This window comes from Myotis davidii, unplaced genomic scaffold (assembly GCF_000327345.1).
Source record: "Myotis davidii unplaced genomic scaffold, ASM32734v1 scaffold163, whole genome shotgun sequence".
Classification (NCBI taxonomy): Eukaryota; Metazoa; Chordata; class Mammalia; order Chiroptera; family Vespertilionidae; genus Myotis; species Myotis davidii.
In genome coordinates this window covers 67,923-90,042 of record NW_006295056.1, presented here as the reverse complement: position 1 = coordinate 90,042, position 22,120 = coordinate 67,923, and the positions used below count along the sequence as shown (strand labels likewise).

The 22,120-nt window shown below is 36.7% G+C and overlaps 1 protein-coding gene across 1 annotated transcript in view; it reads right to left on the bottom strand.

Moving 5' to 3' along the window:
• SOX5 (SRY-box 5) overlaps nt 1–22,120 on the bottom strand; it is a 78,062-nt gene that overhangs the window by 5,203 nt on the left and 50,739 nt on the right. The window contains exons 4-5 of the mRNA XM_006769636.1: nt 7,911–8,019; nt 5,018–5,191 (exon numbers count right to left, since the gene is read on the bottom strand). Of these exons, the coding sequence (XP_006769699.1) occupies nt 5,018–5,191; nt 7,911–8,019 (283 nt within the window). The remainder of the gene's footprint in view (nt 1–5,017; nt 5,192–7,910; nt 8,020–22,120) is intronic.

The window sequence follows — 22,120 nt, the reverse complement described above, 5'->3', positions numbered from 1 at the left end:
CAAATTGATTTCCCCCTCCTTTTCACTTTTTTGTTTTGTATTCAACTAGGAATGCAAAAACAACTCCTGAAGCTTAATTACAAATAGTTTATGCTAATTCTCAATAGAGATAAAATTTAAAGCTTAACTGCTGTCAGTATGGCTATGTGAAGTACTAAAAGGAGTCGTAGGAATAATGTTTATTTCTTATTGAACATGTGAAAAAAATCTATTTGCAGATGGAATGCGCTTATCTCCAAAAATTCAGCTCAACCCTTTTCAAATGCAAAAAGATCCAAATTACCAGAATTAGGAGATCCCTACCCAATATGTATGGGCACTGCTGCTTTTACCTGCCTTCCGGAGTCATCTAAGCAAGATCTTAAAAGCTTTCAAATGGGTTCATTACTCAGGCATAACTCCACATCTCAAATGCAAATAGCTCCTGATGAATAGTTCTTGCAGGGAATTCCCCAACCTGGGCTGTTAACTGTCTTAAAGGAACACAAGGGAAGGGGCAATAGCTCTTCCTTTAGAATTGTTTCCTAAACAATTTGTAACAGGTGTTCCAAAGGTTTATAAACAAATTTTTCCAATCTAGGCAGTCAATATGATTTTGTTCTATTTACAACAGAAACAAGGTTACAGTTCAAACAATAGAATTTATTTTTCCATTCCTTTATCAAACTTGTGTGTAATTAGCAGTGTCCAACATTGTTAGTTATAGGTTCAGGCTCAGATTCCTTATTGCCCAACATTACGCTCAAGTACTTGAAAACCATTATGTTGTTCTCATGGCAAATAAATACACAAATAAAAGTATATCACCATTGAACTAGGGATCAATTCTTTTTGTGGAGTTTCTTGTAAGTATGTACAGTATACCAGAATTTTGTATTTCATATCAGGGACTGAAAAAATGAGCTGAGCAAAATAAACTTACTGAATAATTATAGGAATACACTACAAAATGGGTCAAGAATGGTTGACTTATAATTCACTGGTTACCTTTATCACCAACCCACAGAACAACAACAACAGCAAAATAGCATTTTCATTTTGAATAGAATGGCCAATGATTCTTCCCAAAGTCTGAATATTATATAAGCTTGAAAAGAATATGTTTCTCTAAGGAAAGGAACTGTTTCTGCCTCATAGTAACCTGCCTTGGTATGTGAAAACTTTTTTTTAGATTTCCCACTCCGTGCATGATGCTGTATTAATTACTGACTATGCAGTGGTGAATTATTAGTGGGTCTTCTTTTCTTACAGGGGAGGAAAATATCTTAAACATCTAATTATACAATTTATTATTTTAATTATAGTTAAGGAAAGTATAGGAAGCTGTAAGAACATATGGTAAAGAGGTGGAATCAGTCTTCTGTAGGTGAGGAAGGCTCTGCTGCAGAAGTGACTCCGATAGGTATCAGAGAGAGAAGAGCATCCTATGGGGGAAGAATGGGATGGTCAAGGCCTTGCAGTTAAGGCCTTGCAGTAGGAAGGGGGATTAGATGAACTTAAAGAAAGTTGGGTATGGCTAAAATGCATACAGAGAAAGAGTATATATATATATATATATATTATAGCTATGTGTAATGAAAGAGAAATTAATTTTCAGAGAAGTTGGCTTCTAAATATGGCATGACCCAGAATCACACACTATTTAGACATTTACTAGCATAATTTCTCTGGAGTTATCGCTAAATTCTAAGATACATTTTAAAATTTTACGGTAGCATAGTTACTAGTCCTTTTAAAATTAAAAATTAAGAGAGTTTAATCATTTTCCAAGTACAGGTCTTTTTATTTCCTAGACATTTACATTTTTTATGCAATTGCCAATAGGACTGTTTTCATAGTTTCCCTTTCTGATAGTTCATTATTGATGTATTTAAAAAAGATAGCACCCTGGCTGCTGTTGCTATATGGTTAGAGCATCAGGTCATGGGTTTGATTCCCAGTCAAAGGCACATATCTGGGTTGAGGGCTTGCTCCCCACCCGCAAGTCCGGGGTGTGCGGGAGGCAACCAGTTGCTGTGTTTCTCTCACATCGATGTTTCTCTCTCTCTCTCCCCCACTTCCTCCCTCCCTTCCACTCTCTCTGAAAAGCAATGAAAAAATATCCTCAGGATTAACAACAACAACAAAAAAGATAGCTTAAGCACTGACTGGGGTAAAAGGCTAACTCTTCCATTCACTACAGGGTACAACAGTGTTTTAGTTTGGTAGCAAATGCCATTTTTATTTTTTAGTGGTAAGTTCTGAATAGGGTTAACCACATGACAAGGTAGGTTTTGGTTTCAATGGCTTTGCAGGTACAACCCCTGTATGGAGCTGTGACATGAACCCCTGAAACCCACTCGATGAGAATGGCAGGAAAGCGTTTCCTCTGTTTCCAAACGCATGACAACATCGACTTGATTTGGGTGCGGCTGGTTGCTTACCCTGGACCACGTACAGGGAGTAAGTTCCCTATTTTATCAGAAGACTGGCCTTTTACAATTCAAAACAGAGAAGGACATGTGGGTATTCCTTCTGATGACAAAGAGGAAGATTCAATAAAAAATGTTTGATGTTCAAAATAAAAGAAAAAAAAATACGGTCTCAAAAGTGCTTCTTTCCTGTCCAAATCCAGCAATACAATAAAAATGAAGAGTTTGAGCTGAGCAACGTTGTCATCTCTGTGGAGTCTGTAATGAATTTGCACATTTTACTCCAACTACTGTATATCTAATAGGAAAAAGATGTCCCCCATTCCCTGATCTAGTGCCAAAACAGTAAAAGGTGATTCCTTATGTTAACAATTTCAGCAGAATGGCTTATTAAAACCAGATTTTAGGGTATTATAAAATGCTTAGAAGCCCTTTAAAATGTCAACTAGGATCCCCAGAGACTACGTAAAATGTCAACCCAGCTCAAGCGCCTGTTTTAAGCAGAATGAATTAGCGGCATGCTGTTGGAGGCTGTTATCCAAAACAATCAGCAAAAAGGAAAACATCAAGCTTTCTTTGTACTTTTATATGAAATGGGCCATTAAGAATAATCTTGTGGATATTTAAAGATCACTCATTTATTTGAAGCTATGACTAAATATTAAGGTCCCAAACACCTCAGTGTTTCTTTTTCCTGTTGTATCTTTAATTAAAACAATTTCTTAATTTAGTCTGAAATTAGGTAGCACTCTCTTTCATGTAGTCTGTTATAATATATTCATGTGGTTATTGTAATAGTCTTTCCTTTTAACCAGAAAGGAATTCTTTTAGCTAGTCATCTTTTTCCCATAAAAGCTTTTGCTAAAATTTCCTAAAATATTTTACGTCAAAACTGATATTTCTCTTATACTTAAGATAAAGTTTTAATCAGTGATTATCACCTTTTAGTATTCAGACATATGAGTTGATGAATATAAAGCCAATTTAAACAATCTTAGTATTTAGTAGGTTTTACTTTTACAGTTTGGGTTTTCTAATTTGAAAATGACTGATATATTAAAATATGAAATATGATTACAGAAAGCATTTTTTTCTTTTCTAGAGTTTTTCCCAAATAAAACAGGTATAGAGTTTTTTAAAGAATGAAAAATTCCATGTGGAAGGTAGAAGTTGGTCAATAAAAAGGAAAAATAGATCAGAGATGTTAAGAGATGTAAAAAAGTGTGCATTTCCTTTTGATCAGTCTCTCTCTCTCTCTCTCTCTCTCTCTCTCTCTCTCTCGTTAATCCTCACCCTAGGATATTTTTCCATTTACTTTTTAGAGAGAGTGGAAGTGAGGGGAAGAGACAGAGAGAGAGAAACATTGACTTGAGAGAGACTCATTGGTTGGTTGCTGCCTACAGGCACCCCAACCAGGGCCAGGAACCCTTCAGTCCCTTGGCCAATGAGCCAAACCAGCTAGGGCTGATCAGTTCCGTTTTTGTATTACACATAGATATATTCACATTTTCTACATACAAGCTTCATATCCCTTTTATAATAACATTCATTTAAAAATCTCAATCATTTTAGAGGAAAACTGAGACAGAAGTTTAAGTGTTTTGTATTTTTTAATTTTATTTTTCAAGTATAGTTTATAGTTGATATTATTTTGTATTAGTTTCAAGTGTATAGCACAGTGGTCAGTCATAACTTTGCAAAGTGTTTCCCCAATATTTCCAGTACCCACCTGGCACCATGTCTAGTCATTACAATATTATCTATTGTATTCCCTATGCTGTACTTTATATCCTTGTGATTATTTTGTAACTATTAATTTATACTTTGAATCCCTTCACCTTTTCCACCCAGTCACCCAAACCCCTCTAAGGCTTAGAGGAAAACAATTTCTTTCATATAAGCCAATTTTTGCTTCTTTTGCATATGGGATTTTAAGTGTGGGCCAAAGTTCACATATAAATATAAATAAGTTAATAAAGAGAACAAGAGGAGAAGTAGAAAAAAATAAAACATGAAAATATTAAAATGATTATTAATACCCCATAAAAAAGAAACCTTTTTCCTAGTCTTAGTACAAATATTTCTAGATTTTTGAAGAAGAGACGATATTACCATTAATATAGAGACACACAACTAAATTAGCTGTAGTAATGGGGCACATATCCCAACAAACACAGACTGTTCCACCATCAGAAGAAAAGGCTCAATGCTGGAACTTATTTTCAGACTAGAGGCCTGGTGCATGAAATGCGTACACGGGTAAGTCCCTAGGCCTGATCAGTGATCAGGACGGATCAGGTTCCCCATCTCCAGGCCTTCCTGCCTCCTCCTTCTCTTGCTGCCTGCACATGCTCTTGCTGCAGCTGGTCACCCGGCATGTTCCACGCCACCCCCTGGTGGTCAGCGCACATCATAGTGAGTGATCTAACTCCTGGTCTCCCAGTGGAACTCCCGAGGGGACAATTTGCATAATTAGCCTTTTATTATATAGGATAAGCAGATAACATGAGCTGGCTGGCCTCCAAACCCCATATCTTTCAACAAGCCCAGAAAACAGAACTGTACATTTAATCCATACATCACTTAACCTTTCATGCTTTTCTTACCCAATATCTTGCTGATGTTGGAGTTGTGCATGTCGGGAAAGGCTTGAAGGATTTTCCTTCGTTCATCTTTAGCCCACACCATGAAGGCATTCATTGGACGCTTTATGTGGGGTTCATTGCTACCACGCCCTCTAGATTCTCTATAAATTCTTGATTCTGAGACTCCAGCACTTCCTAAAAATAGGACACATTGTTTCTCATTAGTGTGAAAACTTTTGACATTTCTGTTCCTTGCACTACTGTTTTTCAGACTATTAAAATATCTGAAAATAAAAAGTACATGTGATAATGGTACTTCCAGTTCTTGAGACAGATGCTTGTTTATGAAGTTTTTGTGATTAGCCTTGTGGTGGCAAATGCTGTATTTGTGTTTTTAATCCATTTATAATATATTTCCTTTTCTTACAATGGTGGATTATTTCACCATTTAGTTTCAAGAGCCCATAAGAAACTTGAATATGTGGTCTTTGATTGATGCAAATTGGACAGAGAATAGTTGAATTAGGTTAATAGACATGCAAGTACTATAGAAATATTAGATAGGCGAAAAAGCTAAAAAATTGTGAAGCACTAATATGTTTGACAGATTGGATTAGTATGGGCAAGTATGTGTCTCTGCTACCTAAGGACTATCAGAACAGCATATGCATGCCCCTTTCCTCTCTCTGAGGTTATATAAATAAAAATGCAGCTAGATCAAATTTTGAGGTTAAACTACAATATAGACATTCTCCTATAGTGTTTCTGGATTTTCTTTAAAATTATGTGCTAATAATAAATGCATAAAATATTCTGATGTAGCAATGATAGTCTGCTTCCCAAAAAGATATTTGAAAAAATACAGGAAAAAAGACAAATAGCTACATTACTATGGTTTCCTACCAAGTCAACAGCCACCTATTTAAGGTGGGGGAAAAAAGTTCCTTCTCCTTTATTTTGCCCCTAATGTTTGCCTAAGTTATCCAGAGACCCACTGACAGTTACATTCCAATCAGCAAGACTCATGATGATAAAACACGGCCAAGAATCACAGTGGAACCTCAGGGAGCTGCCATCACTCCTCTAGGCTTTATGTGACTTTGTAGAATAGCTTCAGCAGATTAAAGAGCTTCCAGAGGTTCTTGAGTTTAGGCAAAAAGAAAAAAGAAAAAGAGAAAGGAGAGAGAGAGAGAGAGAGAGAGAGAGAGAGAGAGCGAGAGAGAGAGAAACTGAACACTCTGACACCAAGTTTTCCAGGGCTATCATTACAAAATATGGAAGAGAGCAAGATTGGTACCATACAAAATTTTAAAATAATTTGAGATTTTGAGCATATAGTACTGATAAAAGCAGTTTCCCCCTTCTCCATCATATTCTTCCTTTCTTTTCTTAATTCGAAGGAATAGGAGTCAACCAAAATTACACTTGAAGACCTATGTAGCAGCAAACCAAAAAACACAGCATATCATTATTTCTCACTCATTATATGCTCTTTGGTCTCATGAAGATTGGGAAATACTTTGCATACAAGCATGACTGAATTCAACAAACAACAGTAACAAAACTTTGCTGTTTTAATGTCTGTTATCTTTCATATCCTTTATCATGCTAATATAACTTAAAATTTATGAAATGTGGTATACCAGTAATTGTTTTTTTATTGACAAAAATGAGTGCTAATATATGGCAACATCTTTCTAAAGCAAGTTTGTAACTAGCAAATGATCATTTGCACATCTGCTTTTTCCTGTTCTTACACCTTACAGCAACATAAGCGGTGAAGTGAATGTTCTGTGACTTCATCAGAGCTAAACAAGCTCTTTGTATGTACTTAGGCCAGGTTTATCTTATCCAAGCAAAGTAGAAAATAGAAGGAAATGTTTGGATATAATAGACCAGTAAAACACAGACTTTTCTTAGATAGCCAATAGAATAAAATTCGGTTTTGACATAATTATCTGGTTGAATGCTCAAGTTTGGTTAGTCCCTTGGCCAGCGAATTGGACTTAAAAGCATAATTGGCCCAAGGTACAAATAGGCACTTGTGTGTTTGGGGAGATCCAAGTGAGCTCCTCTGTCCTAAAGTGTGTTTTGCCTTGGTGCAGGCTTTCCTACAAGCGGGCAACTGCCTCTGCAACAAATAATAAATGTGAGGACAGTGCTCTTCCAATGCATACATGTCACCTGACACTGGAGAGACCTTTCCAGTTGGGGCTCCGTGTTAGAGGAATAACAGCAGTTGCTTCTTTTTCCCTCTTTGCTGTGCTATTAAAAGTGGATCATCAGCTTAATTAGTTGTCACTGCGGATGTTTAGAATATTCAGAGATGATGCAGACAACAGAAGTCTCGAGGCATGTGAGCAAGGCAAGAGTCTGGTAGGTGGAGTTCTACTCGGTTACAGAGTAGGCAGAGCACGTCAATGTATGGTAGATAGCGGAAGAGGGAAAGGTTCCAAAATGCAAGAAACCATCGCAAAAATGTCCTCTGAACCATGTATTCTGGTCAGGGGTTGACAAATGAAAACTGGAAAATGAGCTTATAGATGCAAATTTCTGAAAAGCTTGTTTCAGGTACAAGAAATAAGGAAGCGAGAGACAGGGTAGATGGTGATTAAGAATATTTGCTTGGAATCATTTCATTTTGAATCCAAGACCTGCCTCTGGCACTTACAGCCCTAGAACCTTGGGAAAAAATGATTCAAATTCCCTAAGGGCCAATCTCTTTATCTGGAATCATATTTATCTCACAGGTTGTGCCAGGGATCCATGCAAAGCACTCAGCAGAGTGCTGGGCACATGGGGGCTACTCAGTACACATGAGCTCCTATTGTAATGGTATACTTTTTACTAGTTGTAATTGTACTAAATGGACACTTCTGCACACTATTGGAATACATATCAAATCTTTACAAACCATCCGAATCTCCACTCATATTAAAATCCATCATGGAATGGCTAAATTTTCCTTCTTCATTCTGTTTAACTGCTAGTTGCTGAGTCAGACTCTCCAGTGTTGTTTTTTCCTAAAAAATAAAATAAAATAACAAATACTTAGTGAGAGTTCAGTCTGAAAATGATAAATATTCAAAGACATTTTTTTCTTGGACCATAGATAATACATCGGCTTTTGGAAGGGATGGGATGTTGATTTATTCACCTTTGTACATTCAGCACATTATGTAGTTGAAGCAAATGATCACCAGGATTTTTGAATAAATTCTTCTTATTCTTAGAATCTCCTTTACAGTGTTGGTATTTGGACTTGTTATGCCCAGAAGATAAATTCTGGGATTCTTGGAGATAACCTTCCCATATCACAACATGTACATAGATATGTCATGAAAGCAACCTGTATCGTAACATTTGAAATGCCTGCCTTATTTTTAGACCAACAGTAAAAGTATAGAAGTAGCATGGGACCCAGAGACAGTCTTCTAATAGTCAGGTAACCAACAGATAGAAGCATAATTCACAGTAGTGCCCTCTGGTTGCCATCTCCTTAAATGCCATCTGCATTCCTCATGCAAGAGGAATGAGGGCATTTAAATATTCATTGCTAATTGCTTGTCAAGGCTCCATACATTCAATGTGAGTGCCTGCTACTTGGACCACTATTTGGTGTGGATTGCTAAGCCAAAATATTGAGCTGGAGAATTATTTGAACTACAAATATACCAAAATTAGATCTGTAAGGAAATCAAATAATTTAAAAGCATGCAGTGCATGATTTGAATTCATGGAGAACATGCCATTACAAACAAAATTATTTTCAAAGAGAATATAATGCTTAATCTAAACCATAAGAGATATTAAACCACTTCCAAATTAGCTGAGTGAGTTTAAGAACAGAAAAAGCATACAACAAAAGCTTTACACCTTTCTCTAGCACTCTCCATCACTGCTCTGAGGATAATGTGGTTCCAAAACAGTTTTAAGAAAAGCATCTGTTGGATTTCATAAAATTTGCTCATGTTTCTTTATAATTATTCACCTTGCTTTCTGAGAAACACAAACATGAATTGAACAAGTGAACCACATACACTGCGGAACAGCCACTGAAAAAATAAATCTTCACAGGAAATAATCAACTATTTAAGATAATTGTATTACAGGTAAAAGCCCAGGTAATGTTCCCACCAAGAGACAAAGGGTTTGGAAATTAATACAGTACATGCTTTATCTCTATACAATCTCTGACAGTATTACAGACTAGATTAAAAATTCTCTTAATTTAGTGGCCGTGGAACTTCTATTCTCTATTTGTCAAATTCTGTATATGATTTAGTAGAAAAATATTTTTAATTGTAAATTATTATAAAACTAGAGGTTCAGTGCATAAAATTGGTGCACTGGTGGGGGAGAGAGGGGGCGGTTCCCTCAGCCTGGCCTGTGCCCTCTCGCAGTCCAGGACCCCTCAGGGGATTTAGCAGTGTGCCAAACGGCAGGTGGGCACTGCTCGCACTTATCCTGGCCTGCCACGCCTGCCGCAGAGTCAGGAGAGGCTCCCGCCATGGCAGCTACACTCACCAGCTGTGAGCCCAGCTTCTGGCTCAGCGGTGCTCCCCCTCTGAGAGCACACTGACCACCAGGGGGCAGCTCGTGCATTGAGCGTCTTCCCCTTGGTGGTCAGTGTGTGTCATAGTGACTGGTCATTCCAGTTGCTCGCTCCTAATGGTCGCTTAGGCTTTCATATATAGAAATTACACTTTGATTGGTTGAACGGCCAACTGGTCAACCTGACACTTAGCATATTAGGCTTTTATTATATAGGATACAGTAAGGAAACTTGGAATAAAATAATTCTATCAACTTTAGTTCTATAGGGTTATCTAGTGCTAACACTGAAATACATTATCAACTTAAAAATGTAGAACCTGTCCCAATTTGTTTTGTGTGTATAGTTGGTATTTCAACTGTTTTATATGTTCTGGGTTTCTTTTGCTGAGAGTCTTCTGTTTATGTTCAGCTGAGCTCAGGAGCACCAAGGATACCAGCTTGACAGATTCTCATTATATAAGTGTAGTTGTTAAAGTATGAGATACATAAGATAGTTATGCAAAACACAACAACACCTTCCATCAACATGATAGGATAGTCCCCAGGCCCATGAAGACTACTGTACTATCTTTGGGAATGTACTGGGCCTGGATCACCTCCTAGGTTTTGATTTAACAGTGTATATGACAATTGTGCTACATATTTTCTTTTTAAAGATTTTTTATTGATTTCAGAGAGGAAGGGAGAGGGAGAGAGACATAGAAACATCAATGGTGAGAGAGAATCATTGATCAGCTGCCTCCTGCATGCCCCCTAGTGAGGATCAAACCTGCAACCTGGGCATGAGCTCTGACCAGGAATTGAACTGTGACCTCCTGGTTCATAGGTCGATGCTCAACCACTGAGCCATACTGGTTGGGCTGCTACATATTTTCTAGAGAGTTTTCCATTCTGAAGTAAAGTCTTTCAAGAAGAGAAACCAAAATGAAGCTGATCAGAGTAGAAAAAAAGAAAGGTTAAGTGACGTTTAAGGTTCTGAGTTCAGCTGTATGGATCTTGTACTATCTTACCAAGAGGCTAAAATTAGTAAATATGAGTGAGTAGGAAAGTCACAACCAGTTTTTAAAGTAAGTAACTTCTAAGTATCTACCTCTCAAGCACATCGTGTATATAAAAAAATGACTCAATTAGTTACCCGTAAGTGGAATTTATAATACTTCTCAAGAGGATGTTAGTGGGAGATAGTGGAAGTTAACATGGTAGGATTCACTTTTTGTGTGTGACCCTTTGCCCAGTCATTGACAGGTGACTGGAGGAACTGGAGAATGTGTGGAGTGCCTTTAATTTAAATACCTTACAACAGCATGTAAGTCAAAATGGTAACATTGCCACATTTTAGAAACCCTCTCTGACAATAAATTCAGAAGACTTTAAAGGACTGAGGTAAGGAGGATATAATACAACCCAAGTGATTATATGTTAAATATATGGTACATACAAATATAGTGCTTACATGATAGTTCTTATGTAATTCCATATAAAAATTAATACTGTAGTAAAAGTTTATATTTAGTTCTTATGTATAGAGATAGACATAAATCTACATGTGGCTAGAAGTCTAGATAATATACTGAACCACCAAAAAATGAGATTGATTTAAGAATAGTTCTCAAAGTTTAAATTCAATCTATTTAGGCATGTAGGAGAAGGAAGTATCAGCCAAATGTTATAAAGCATACATGCTAATACATTGGGAAGATTCCTCTCATTTTACTTCTTCCAATCTTACACATCCCGGGCTGTCTCTTTCACAAGTGTCTACTATGTACTACCATGTCTCAAAACTCGACCACTTGAGATTCTGTTCCGAGGATCAAATCATTCCAATTCCAAAAGCCTCTATTCAAGTGTGCATATATTACTGAAAATGGTAAAATTTCTAGTCTCAAAGTTCTTATAATCAAATCAGTTCTTTCTAAACTGAAGCAGCTGAAAACAAATGAGGTAGGAAGGGAGTAAATAGGAAGATGCTGAGAATGGGAACCATCGAATAAATTAAGTTTGGGGAAACAGAAAAAAATGTTTATGAACAGAGGTGACAATTTTTATCATATACATTTTCTCAGTTCCAACAGGCTCCAATAAAACCACACTAACCAATAATTTGTACAAATAAGGAGCACTCCATGCCCCCACTTTAAGATCAGTGTTCTGGAACACAGATCTAGTTATACTTTACTGCTATCTTACTACTATCCAAGCACTGATCTGAAACTGACAAGGTAGCTTCATTCTTTGTTATCTTTTTTTATTATTATTTATATAACAAATATTAAAGAAAAACAAACACATATCCTATATAATAAAATCCTAATATGCAAATCGACCAAACGGTGGAATGACCAGTGTAATGACCAGTTGCTATGACGTGCACTGAGCTTCCCCCAGCCCATAGGCCCCACGCCAGCCAAGGCAGATGCCAGCAGGGCCTCACCCCCCATCTACCCTCTGGTCACCCTGCAGAGGGAGGCGACTGGCGGCAGCTGCAGGGGGCAGGGCTGGCAAGCAGGTGGTGCCATGCTGCCCAATTCGGGTGCCAGTGGGGGCTCCCCAATCGCTCCACCAGTCGCCCCACAGATCAGTCCTGATCCCTGGGCAGGGCAGGCCTAGCGGCCCTACCCGTGCATGAGTTTTGTGCACTGGGCCTCTAGTAAGAAATACTTGCTAAAATCCTACACTGAACTAAGTAATTTCAGAGTAGAGGGAGCAAGCAGATTTATTACTAAAAAGTAGTAAAAATGAAATAGTCTTGAGGATTTATAAATTAAGACCAAAAAAGATGACCTGTATGCTTTCTCTCTTGAATGAAAATGAGCAATTGGATAACAACTACATTTCCTTTGGAAAGATGATTCTTATGTGGCCAATTAAATTTTATACAACTATGTAGGTTTACTAAGGTGGGAAACCTTAGGTAGTCTGGTTTTACTTGAAAAAGCTTATAATCCCATTTTGTATCTCATCACAGAAGAAAAGAATGTTTTAGACTATATAGCTTCTTGGGGTCAAATGCATAACTCTAAAAGTCAACACTCAAAGAACTATTATCAATGTGTTAATATTCACTTAGAAAATTTGGCAGCTGGTCTTGGGTCCTGTGGCTTATCCAATGACTTGCAGAATGGAAAACAGCACATGTATTGTTTGCATGTGACACCAGGCTATTGTGGAAATCAACAAGGAGAGCCATTAAACATCTAAAGAAATGTGGTCAGTGAGTTGATTAGAAGTGGTCAGTGAAGAGCTATATTTCTAAGTTAAGAATGTTTTGAATGGCAAAAGGCCTCAGGGATTAATGGGAAGAGGACATATTTGTAAATATAGATAATAATCCATTTAGAAAATAATGGGTTTGGGGATCAAGAGCATCATGTCTTAACCAAATTGCCACATATTTTAGCTGTATTGCTCTGGACAAATCAATTCTCCTCCCTGCATCCCAGAATCCTATCTGTATAATAGGGTTTAAATATATGATAGATTCTCATTAGCTTAAAAAAAAGAAATATATACTTTTAATATTAGGTTAAAAAACGTCATTGAGGGAAATTGAAAAGATAAAGATTCTTCCTAACATATAAGAATTAAGAATAATTTCATATATTTCTAGGCCTGAATGTTTTTTATCAGAAATAAAGATTCTACAGCATAGAAAAGACAGCATTACAACATACCAGTTTTAAATCTGCTGATGTATTTTAGTTCTTTTTCTATTTCAAACCTATCATTTATATGGACTACCTCCTACAAATTAAAAGGTTCCATCAGGAGTCTCAGAGAAAGCTGGTTTAAAATAAACTTGTATTGCCATGGTTAAGATCTTCTATTCTCTATGGCCAAGTAGTGGACTAATGCATTAAAAAGGAGAATGCTGGTTTCAACTCTAACAATTCTTGAGATTTTTTTCCCCTCTTGCCCATCATCTACAACAATCTATGTAATCTTTTTCTTTTTTACAGAGAGAGAAATGGAGGGAGAGAGGGAGAGAAACGAAACATATCGAGAGAGAGAGAGAGAGAAGCATCCATGTGAGAGAGAAACATTGATCGGTTGCCTCCCATAGGTGCCCCAACTGCAGATTAAACCTGCAACCTAGGTATGTGCCCTGACCTGGAATCAAACCGGCAACCTTTTGATGTACCAGGAGATGCTCTAACCCACTGAACTGCCTGGCCAGAAATATTTTTTTTTATTTTATTTTACATCTGATGCTCAGACATGATGGTTTACAGCTTTCTAATGTAAATCTACTATATATTTAAATTGAAAACTCCCATTTCGTTATTTCAACTTACTCAGAAAAAAACTAAAAATTCACTTTGTAAAGGCTCAAGTGCACATCCTTGATTAATATTTAAGATAAGTCAAAATAAAAACACACAAGCACACACACACAGCTGTACTTTAGAAGAGGTAGATATTTCCTTAGCTACCTAAGCCTGAATTAAATGGTTCACGAGTAGATGGTTCCTCTATTATGCCTTGAAATTGGGATTCATACAATTGATGAGCTTTGCTCCCCACCAGATACACACACAATGGGAGAGATGGGCTGTGGATCAGCTATCATAATGGACATCCCTGAAATAAAGCTCACAAAGCTATAAAACTCATAAAAAGCACATGCATGAAATGACAGAACAGAGTGTGACTGTCAAATGTTGACTCAGTAACAGTTAAACCCCTTCTGGCTGCACTTTTTTATGGTCTCCTTCTATACTAATGATACCGGAGGAACAAAGAAACAAAAAAGGTTTTTAACCCTCCATTTATGTGAATCTCACAGACCACCAAAGAAGATGAAAGATTATTTATAATGTTACAACGATTTATTAGTTGGAAACTTTTTCATTAGCTTAACTAAAATACAAAGAAACAATGCATGTGTCTACCCCCTCAACCTCTCACTTTCATCCTTGCTTACTGAGATCCCCATTTTCTAAAAAATAATCATCTACCCACATAATCTAACAGCACATATTAAAGTCTTCTTGTAAATTGTATATAAATTAGATACAAATACACACACACACACACACACACACACACACACACACTTAACTCCAACATTAACAATAATGCCACTTGAAGAAATCTTTCACTAATTTACTCTGGTCAAATGTTAATCTATCCATTAAGATATTCCCAGTCACTTTGGTATTCTGAAATCTTGTATTCCTTAGGAATATTTTTTCCATTCATTTTCTCCATCAGAGGATCACAGGGAGATAGGGTTGGAAAGGTCTGTAAGTGTCCTCTGAGTCTAATCATCTATAAAATAAGCCTTCTCTAATCCTGATTCTCCCGCCTGCCCTTGTAAATTCCACTAGATTCTCCTGGTAGAAATAGTATGAATTAGAAGCCATAATGTGATTCTGCCATCTAACTTTCTTTTATGAAATTTGATATCCAGCTTCATGAAATATTTCCTGAAGGGTAATTCTAGCTAAATTTCTTAGGACCTTGGTTTCATCAGCCAATCTGATACAACTAAAATATAATGGCAGATCAAGTTTTCTTAAGAAATATTATAAAGTTGAAGACAGAATGGTTTTGAAGGAAACATACAATTTCTATGAATTCAATTCTTAATCCAGATGAATAACTTTCCAAGATAGTAAAATGACTTGTGGATAAAATTGAATTCCTATTTATAATTTTTTAAATAATTGATTTTAAAGTGGGAGAAATATTAGAAAGTCGGTGACAACTAGTTCTAATTTCCATGAATGAAGAGAGAAATGTGAGGACTAGTGACAATGTATGTTCCAGAAAAGATAGAGCTGATTGCTTTAAGAATTAGGTAAGAGCACTTAAGACAATGTGGTGATAACAAGAGGCTAATATGGATTCACTAAGAAAAACAATGTTACAGTGACCTCATTTTTTTTCTTTTCTACAGGAATTGGAATGCATACCAGAGAAGCTCAGTGGTCATAATGTGTGGGACTTAACTCAGCTTTGGATTATGTTCTTACCAAAATCCTGTTGTCATGATGGAGAAATTGCACAGGACCCTGATAAAGAGAGTTGAATGGAGTAGGAAGAGGAGATCAACAATAGATATCTCTAAATATCTTAAGAACCTCTACGTTTAAATCCAATCAAGACTTGTTATTTGTGGAAAAGGGAATTTAGCCACATGCAACTGAGATGCAGAACCTTCACCAATGGTTGTATGTTACCCGGTGAAAGACAATGAAAAGCTGAAGGAAGAGTTCTAGAATAGTCAGAACTGTCTCTCCATTGAATGAGCTGCCTCAGGATATAAAACATTTCACTTCCCTGGAGGTTTTCAAGTACTGGCATATTAGAGGTATTGAAGAGGTAATTCAATGTCAGATTAAAGATCCTTTTCACTTTCTTACAAACCTGCAATTCTATGTCCTACTTGACTGGATTCCCTAAAACAAAAGTACAATATTTTGATAAATGTATAAAACCATATATATTTTCTCTATCCATAAATGATAATTTCCTCAAAAGTTAAGTCTCAAAACTTAAAGGCAGTCCACTTATAGTTGAGAATTCATAATCATTTCCTCAAATTCAAAAGAGTAAATTCAAATTATAAAAAATGGTTTTTTTTAAAATGTTTTTTTTGAAATTGAAATATATTTTATGAAGAATTTTTCCAATAATAATCAGATTTACAGATTCAGGTACTTTCTAAAAAACATACTTATGGACCCAAATTCAACATTATAATTGAGTACTTAAACAAGGAAAACACTGCTATGGAGAAGAAGTCACTGAGGCATGGGTCTGTAATGCACAGAAAAGCCACTCAAGGCATCTGCAGAAAACAAATCACTCACAAAGAAAGTAGATAAGACCACCATCATGGTAAAATATTGGTTCTTGCTTATTTGTCATGATGGTGCTTAGGGTGTGTACATGTGGAAGAGGGAAGGGCAGGAGAGGAAAACAGTAAGACCTGAGTTTTTAAATGTCTGTATATGTGGTCAGCACTGAATCACAGTATAAAAAATGACTTTGTTGTTATTTCAGATCAAGGCAGACATAGATACCTTGCACATTGAGCCCAAACAGAAGGGTTAATGGGAAAAAATCAGGAGCCAAAAAAGACAAATAATAGAATCCACAACCTACACTGGATGTCCGGTGGGTGGGAGGGCTGCACAGATGTAAACACAAAACCGGAATGTTGTCTGATAGTAACTGTTCTATAAACAATGGGTAAGTCAGTTACTGAGCTACAGAAAGTATAGAATCATTCTCTTTAATTTTTCCTCTTCATGGAATAAAAAAGATGAAACTGTCAGCATTCTTACAAAAGCAGCCTCAATAGCCAGTAGTTAACTCAATTAAAGAAATATAATTGGACTATTTTAAAGAGTCATGGTTTGGTTCAGAAATGCTGGGTCTGACAAATAGAGGCAGGCACATCAAGGTGATAGTTCACTTTTCAATCATTCATGGTGGTTTTAGAGGAAGGGAGGGGGAAATGTAGATTAGAATAGATATTTAAATCTCACTTTATTGAACGCACACATTTCATGTTTAATCAGAGCTGCTACAAGAAGCAAAATAAATAAGATTGGGAAAAAAAAGATTGAACATATTCTTTCTGTTTTCCCAGTTCATTCTCAAGTGAAGGGGCTGGTGCATGATGAGGAAAGGAAGACCTAGAAAGGGAGCCAAAACAGGAAAAATAAAGAACTGGGGAAAAGATATACAAATTGTGGAGGTGATGATGGCTTAAATGAGATTTTTTTTGTGTGATAAAGACTCAAAAAAAAAACACACAACACTAAATAATACACATGACCAACGCTGAGCACAAGCAAGCTAATCAAAGAGGAACAGGGTGACTGTGCTGAGGTGCTTTCTCCAGGATGGTCCCTTAGAAAGGAGACCGAGATTCTAGCCAGAAGACATGGGTTTAAAAACCCATCTACCATTTCAATTGTTGTCATCTTCTCAGATCTCAGGATTTTCCTATTTTTAAAACAAAGATAAGCATACTGTTCCGCTTATATTGCAGTATGTACAGATTGAAATTTAATGTGACAGCACTCTGAAAATGGTAAGGCACAAAATAAATGTCAATAGCCATTACTTCTCCTAGGACTCATAAACAGGTCTTTCTTGTTTGGTCTTTGGGATGAGGACGTGAATAAGAGAGAAGGGAAGTGAAGACCATCTTTAAGAGACCACATTTAAAAAAGTTCCAGTCCAACAAAAAAGTGATTCTTATTTTACTTACGGAAAATTTAGAAAAATCAGAAATGTGGGGCATTCTATATGCAAATTTATAACCCTATGACCTTGGCATAGTTATTGTTTATTACTCTTCTACTCTGTTATCTATATACCCTGGACGTACACTTTAAAAATATCATATCTAGATTGGTCTCGGCATAGTGTTTTCAAATTCACTTCATATGGTGATTACCAGAGGGAAAGGGGGTGATGGTGGGAGGGACAAGAGGGTAAAGGGGATAAATGGTGATGGAAGGTGGCTTGACTTGGGGTGGTGAACACACAATACAATATACAGATGATGTGTTAGAGAATTGTACACCTATAACCTATATAATTTTATTAACCACTGTCACCTCAATAAATTCAATACAAATTCAACAAGAAAGAATGTGACTGTAAGCATAGCTTCAGATCTTTAAATGAAGAGACAATTTCAATCATCAAGAGGCCCGTGGGTGTGTATCTGACAGACCAATTTGGCGTGCCCTGGGTATCTCATTTTATCGGACCATCCTGCACTAACCCCTCTACCAGAATGATGTAAAGAACACAAGATGCTCTGTTTGAAAACACGCACAGCTTTTCTAGGCTTGGAAATTAAACCATAAAAAGTTTACTGAAAAAAAAACCTTTAAAAAGCTCCTTAAAAAACTCACACCATAATTGCTCCCCACCAAGCGTGGGCACTTGCTAGCTGCAAGTAGTGGCACTGTGACAAATGTAGCAAAGCTGAAAGCAGGCTATACTAAGAGGAAGAAAAAGTCTTCCACTGGCCATCTGTGAAAATAAGGCATGTGGCCATTAAATGCAGAGGCTGTAAATATACACAAACTCCATGAAGCAAATGGCAAAAAAGGACGAAACTTCAAGCTCAAACAAATCAAAATGTTTAATGCATAGTTACCACTGCTGGACGAAAACAGCTCTGATCTTTGCAGTCTGCACACTCGGCATGGATTTCAATTAAATGCCCCCAAAAAGAAAAGAAAGAAATGAAAAGACACAGAAAAAAAAAAAACACACCCATCCGTAACAAAAGGCTATAGACAGCCTATACTCAATTTCTAGAAACAAACAGCCCCTTTAACTTGCACCAGCCTGTCAGGAATGTCGATTGGAATTATTGAAAGGCTGACATATAGCGTGATGGATGGATGATGACATAATACCTATTTGCCTTTTTGTCGTGGTCTTTGAAAACTGGCTGCTCTGTGCTGATAATATTCACCAAGGGGTTTTCCTCTCCCTTCCTGTCCCATAAGAAGTGTTCCCTAGCTAAGACGCTCAGAATTAAGAAGGTTTTATGAATGAAAAAACAAAAGAAAAGAAAACCTAAGGATCAAATGCCAACTTGCACACACAAAGCTGGTCTAGATTTTCTAATACTCAGTTGCCTAGAAAGCAGTTCCCCATCCATTTATATAAATTTGCAAAGTAGGGAGACTGCAATAATAAAAGGCAAGTATTCAATACCAAATTGTGCGTACCTTTTAATTAAAGTCTCCAAATAAATAATTATATGTAAAGTAGAGATTAAAAATATATATTCACTTTTATAAAGAGAAAATATCAGTTTTGTTATTGCAATTGGTTCTTAGGCAAATTCTAGCCAGTGGGTTTACAAGTTTAGGGACTTTTTTTAAACATACACACACACACACACACACACACACACACACACACACACACACACCTAGTATAAGCTCCTGCTTGGTCACACTTCCAATGACATCTCATTTCCTCCTGAAGGATTTACCTAACCCGGCTTTCTGCTCATGGAGTCTTTCTCTAACCATTGAAGTATCTAGTTTTAATTTAACTTCTCTAATGCATTTTAGCTAAAGGCAACATCTACAAAAGCCATCCATAAATCATGACTTAATTGTAGAATCTTCCACTGAACGCAGAGGCATGAGTCCTTTCATAATCACTTGTCCAAAGCAAGCAAAACCTGTAATTCACAATTCCTCACATGCCTCCTCCTTATCTAAGGGCAGGAGCATGCGTTAGGTAATGCTGAACCAGATCTACTGTGTCAGTTTCAGAAGCGTTAACACTGCTGGCCCCATCCATCAGATGGCCAGCGAAGCATCGGGAAAGCATGATGGATGCAAAATTATTACAGGGCTGCCATCCGATACACTCACTGCCATTTGTAACTAATGCTGGGACTGACACACTTTTTTTCATTATTAAACATCCACATTAAGTCAACATTGGTCACTGTCATTTCATGTTCGGCACTCTGTTAAAGGGAAAGAAAAGGAATGACAATGGCAGCAAAGAGGAGGTTGTGAAGAAGAGCTCTCTAGTGCCAGAGTAATGAAAATCCACCTTTATTTACAAATCAGTATGGGTATATCGTCCATGGTAAGGCTTCTTATGAATCTGACTGAGAAATGTAAAGAGAAACTGATGTCATTATTGAGTAGATTATTATTTATAATATACATGTTATTCACCAAATTTTCCTCTTATTCTATGGAAATTTGCAAAGAATTGTCACTGAACCTCAGAAGGAAAAATAAGACATTTTTCCCACCTGTTGTTCTTTGCAGTTAAAAATGCATTTATAGCATGTGCAGGTGTTTAGATTCCAGGTACATTGTTGGCAACTAATATCTGGGGAATAAAATTCCCTGCCTTAAGAAATGTATGCACAGTATTTGCATGTTTAGTTTTGTGATTGACATGTTTTATGTCAGAAAACTAATACAGAAGTTGGCTTTAACATGTAGAGAACATGTGTATGAACACATATTTATTGATTCAACCTTTCACCAAGCAATGTTTTCTTCTGGACATGCTTGTATGTTTTTATTAATTTTTAGAGAGGAAAGAAGAGAGGAGAGAGAGAGAGAGAGATCGGTCGCCTCTCATATGCACCCTGTCTGGGAATCTACTTGACTTGGAATTGAACCCACAACTTGGGTATGTGCCCTGATAGGGAATTAAACCTTCGACCTTTTGGTGCACAGGACACTGGACAATGCTCAACCAACTGAACCACACTGGCCAGGGCAATTAATTTAATTCTTAATGAATCAAAGACAAGTTATAAGGAAGGCTCTCAACATGTAATAGAAAAGCCAAGTTAGTTAGATGACAACAAATAGGAAACAATAAAAACAGAGCAATTTTGAGAGTTTTAGTATCATTTTTTCTAATATAGCTGTGGCTCCCAATAACCTTTTCCTACCCAATAGCTACTCTGGTTCCTTTTTTTTTTTTTTTTTTTTTTGCTTTCAGGGAGGATAGTATCAGGTCTCTCTCAGTCCAAGAACATAATTCATGATCAATTTAATGCAATTTCTCTTCCTTTTGTCAGTAATCCTCTTAAAGATGTGCTTATGATCCAGCACTATGAAAGGAGATGTTTGTGGAAGTCAGCTTGAGAGGTACAGAGAAACATCCCTATGAGAATAATGTAAAAACATCCCTGTGTGAATGAATAATGAACTTAGCAAAGAGGAAACAAATTGCCCTTCCTGTACTGCTTGCCTTCATTATAGCTGTAGGTGTGGCCACATGTTGTGACTTTAAGGGAAAAACCAAGAGAACCACAAAGATTTCAACCATGACATCACTGAGCTGATAAACTAATGTCACCAACCTTCTGGTATTTACTTCATTATATGCTAAAACTTAATCTTGGTTGAAGCTACTATATTTAGATTTCCTGATATATGTATTGAAATACATGCATTTAACTACAGCATAGGGATCATCTTCCTAGGACAACACCATTGAAAGAAAAGGGCAGGGAAACTTCTGGTCGATTATTTATTTAAGTCCCGAGCAATGGGTCTCTATTACATTTAAATTGTTCTCCTATTAGGTATGGACACCTTCAAACACAAGGTCAGAACTTAAGCATGCCATTGATTGTAGGATCAAAACTGCCATTTAGATGTTAAGGAAGCAAAGCAGGTGTTTTGTTTTGTTTGTTTTTTTTTACAAAATAATTGTATGAAGGTATTCTTTCTGATCCTTCCTACCTGAGAAGTTTCCTTATCCATCCATAAAAGTAATCTGTAACAGAGCTGTGTGGTAAAAAGATCACATTATTTGAATATACCATCAGGCTATAATTAACAAGAGATGACAATTATAAATAACACTGTGTCCCAGAGTTTCCAAGAAATCTGACATACACAGTTCTTGGGTATGTTGAAACACTTCCAAGAAAAGTTAAGAAATGAAAGCTCTTTTAGAAGTCTTCAATTGCAATGTGTTTCAGTAAAAATTACTTTCATTATGTGTTTCAGTACATATTACTGAAAGGCATTCATCCCTTTCTTCACACTTCTAATTGTTTTCACTGCCCAATTACAGCTC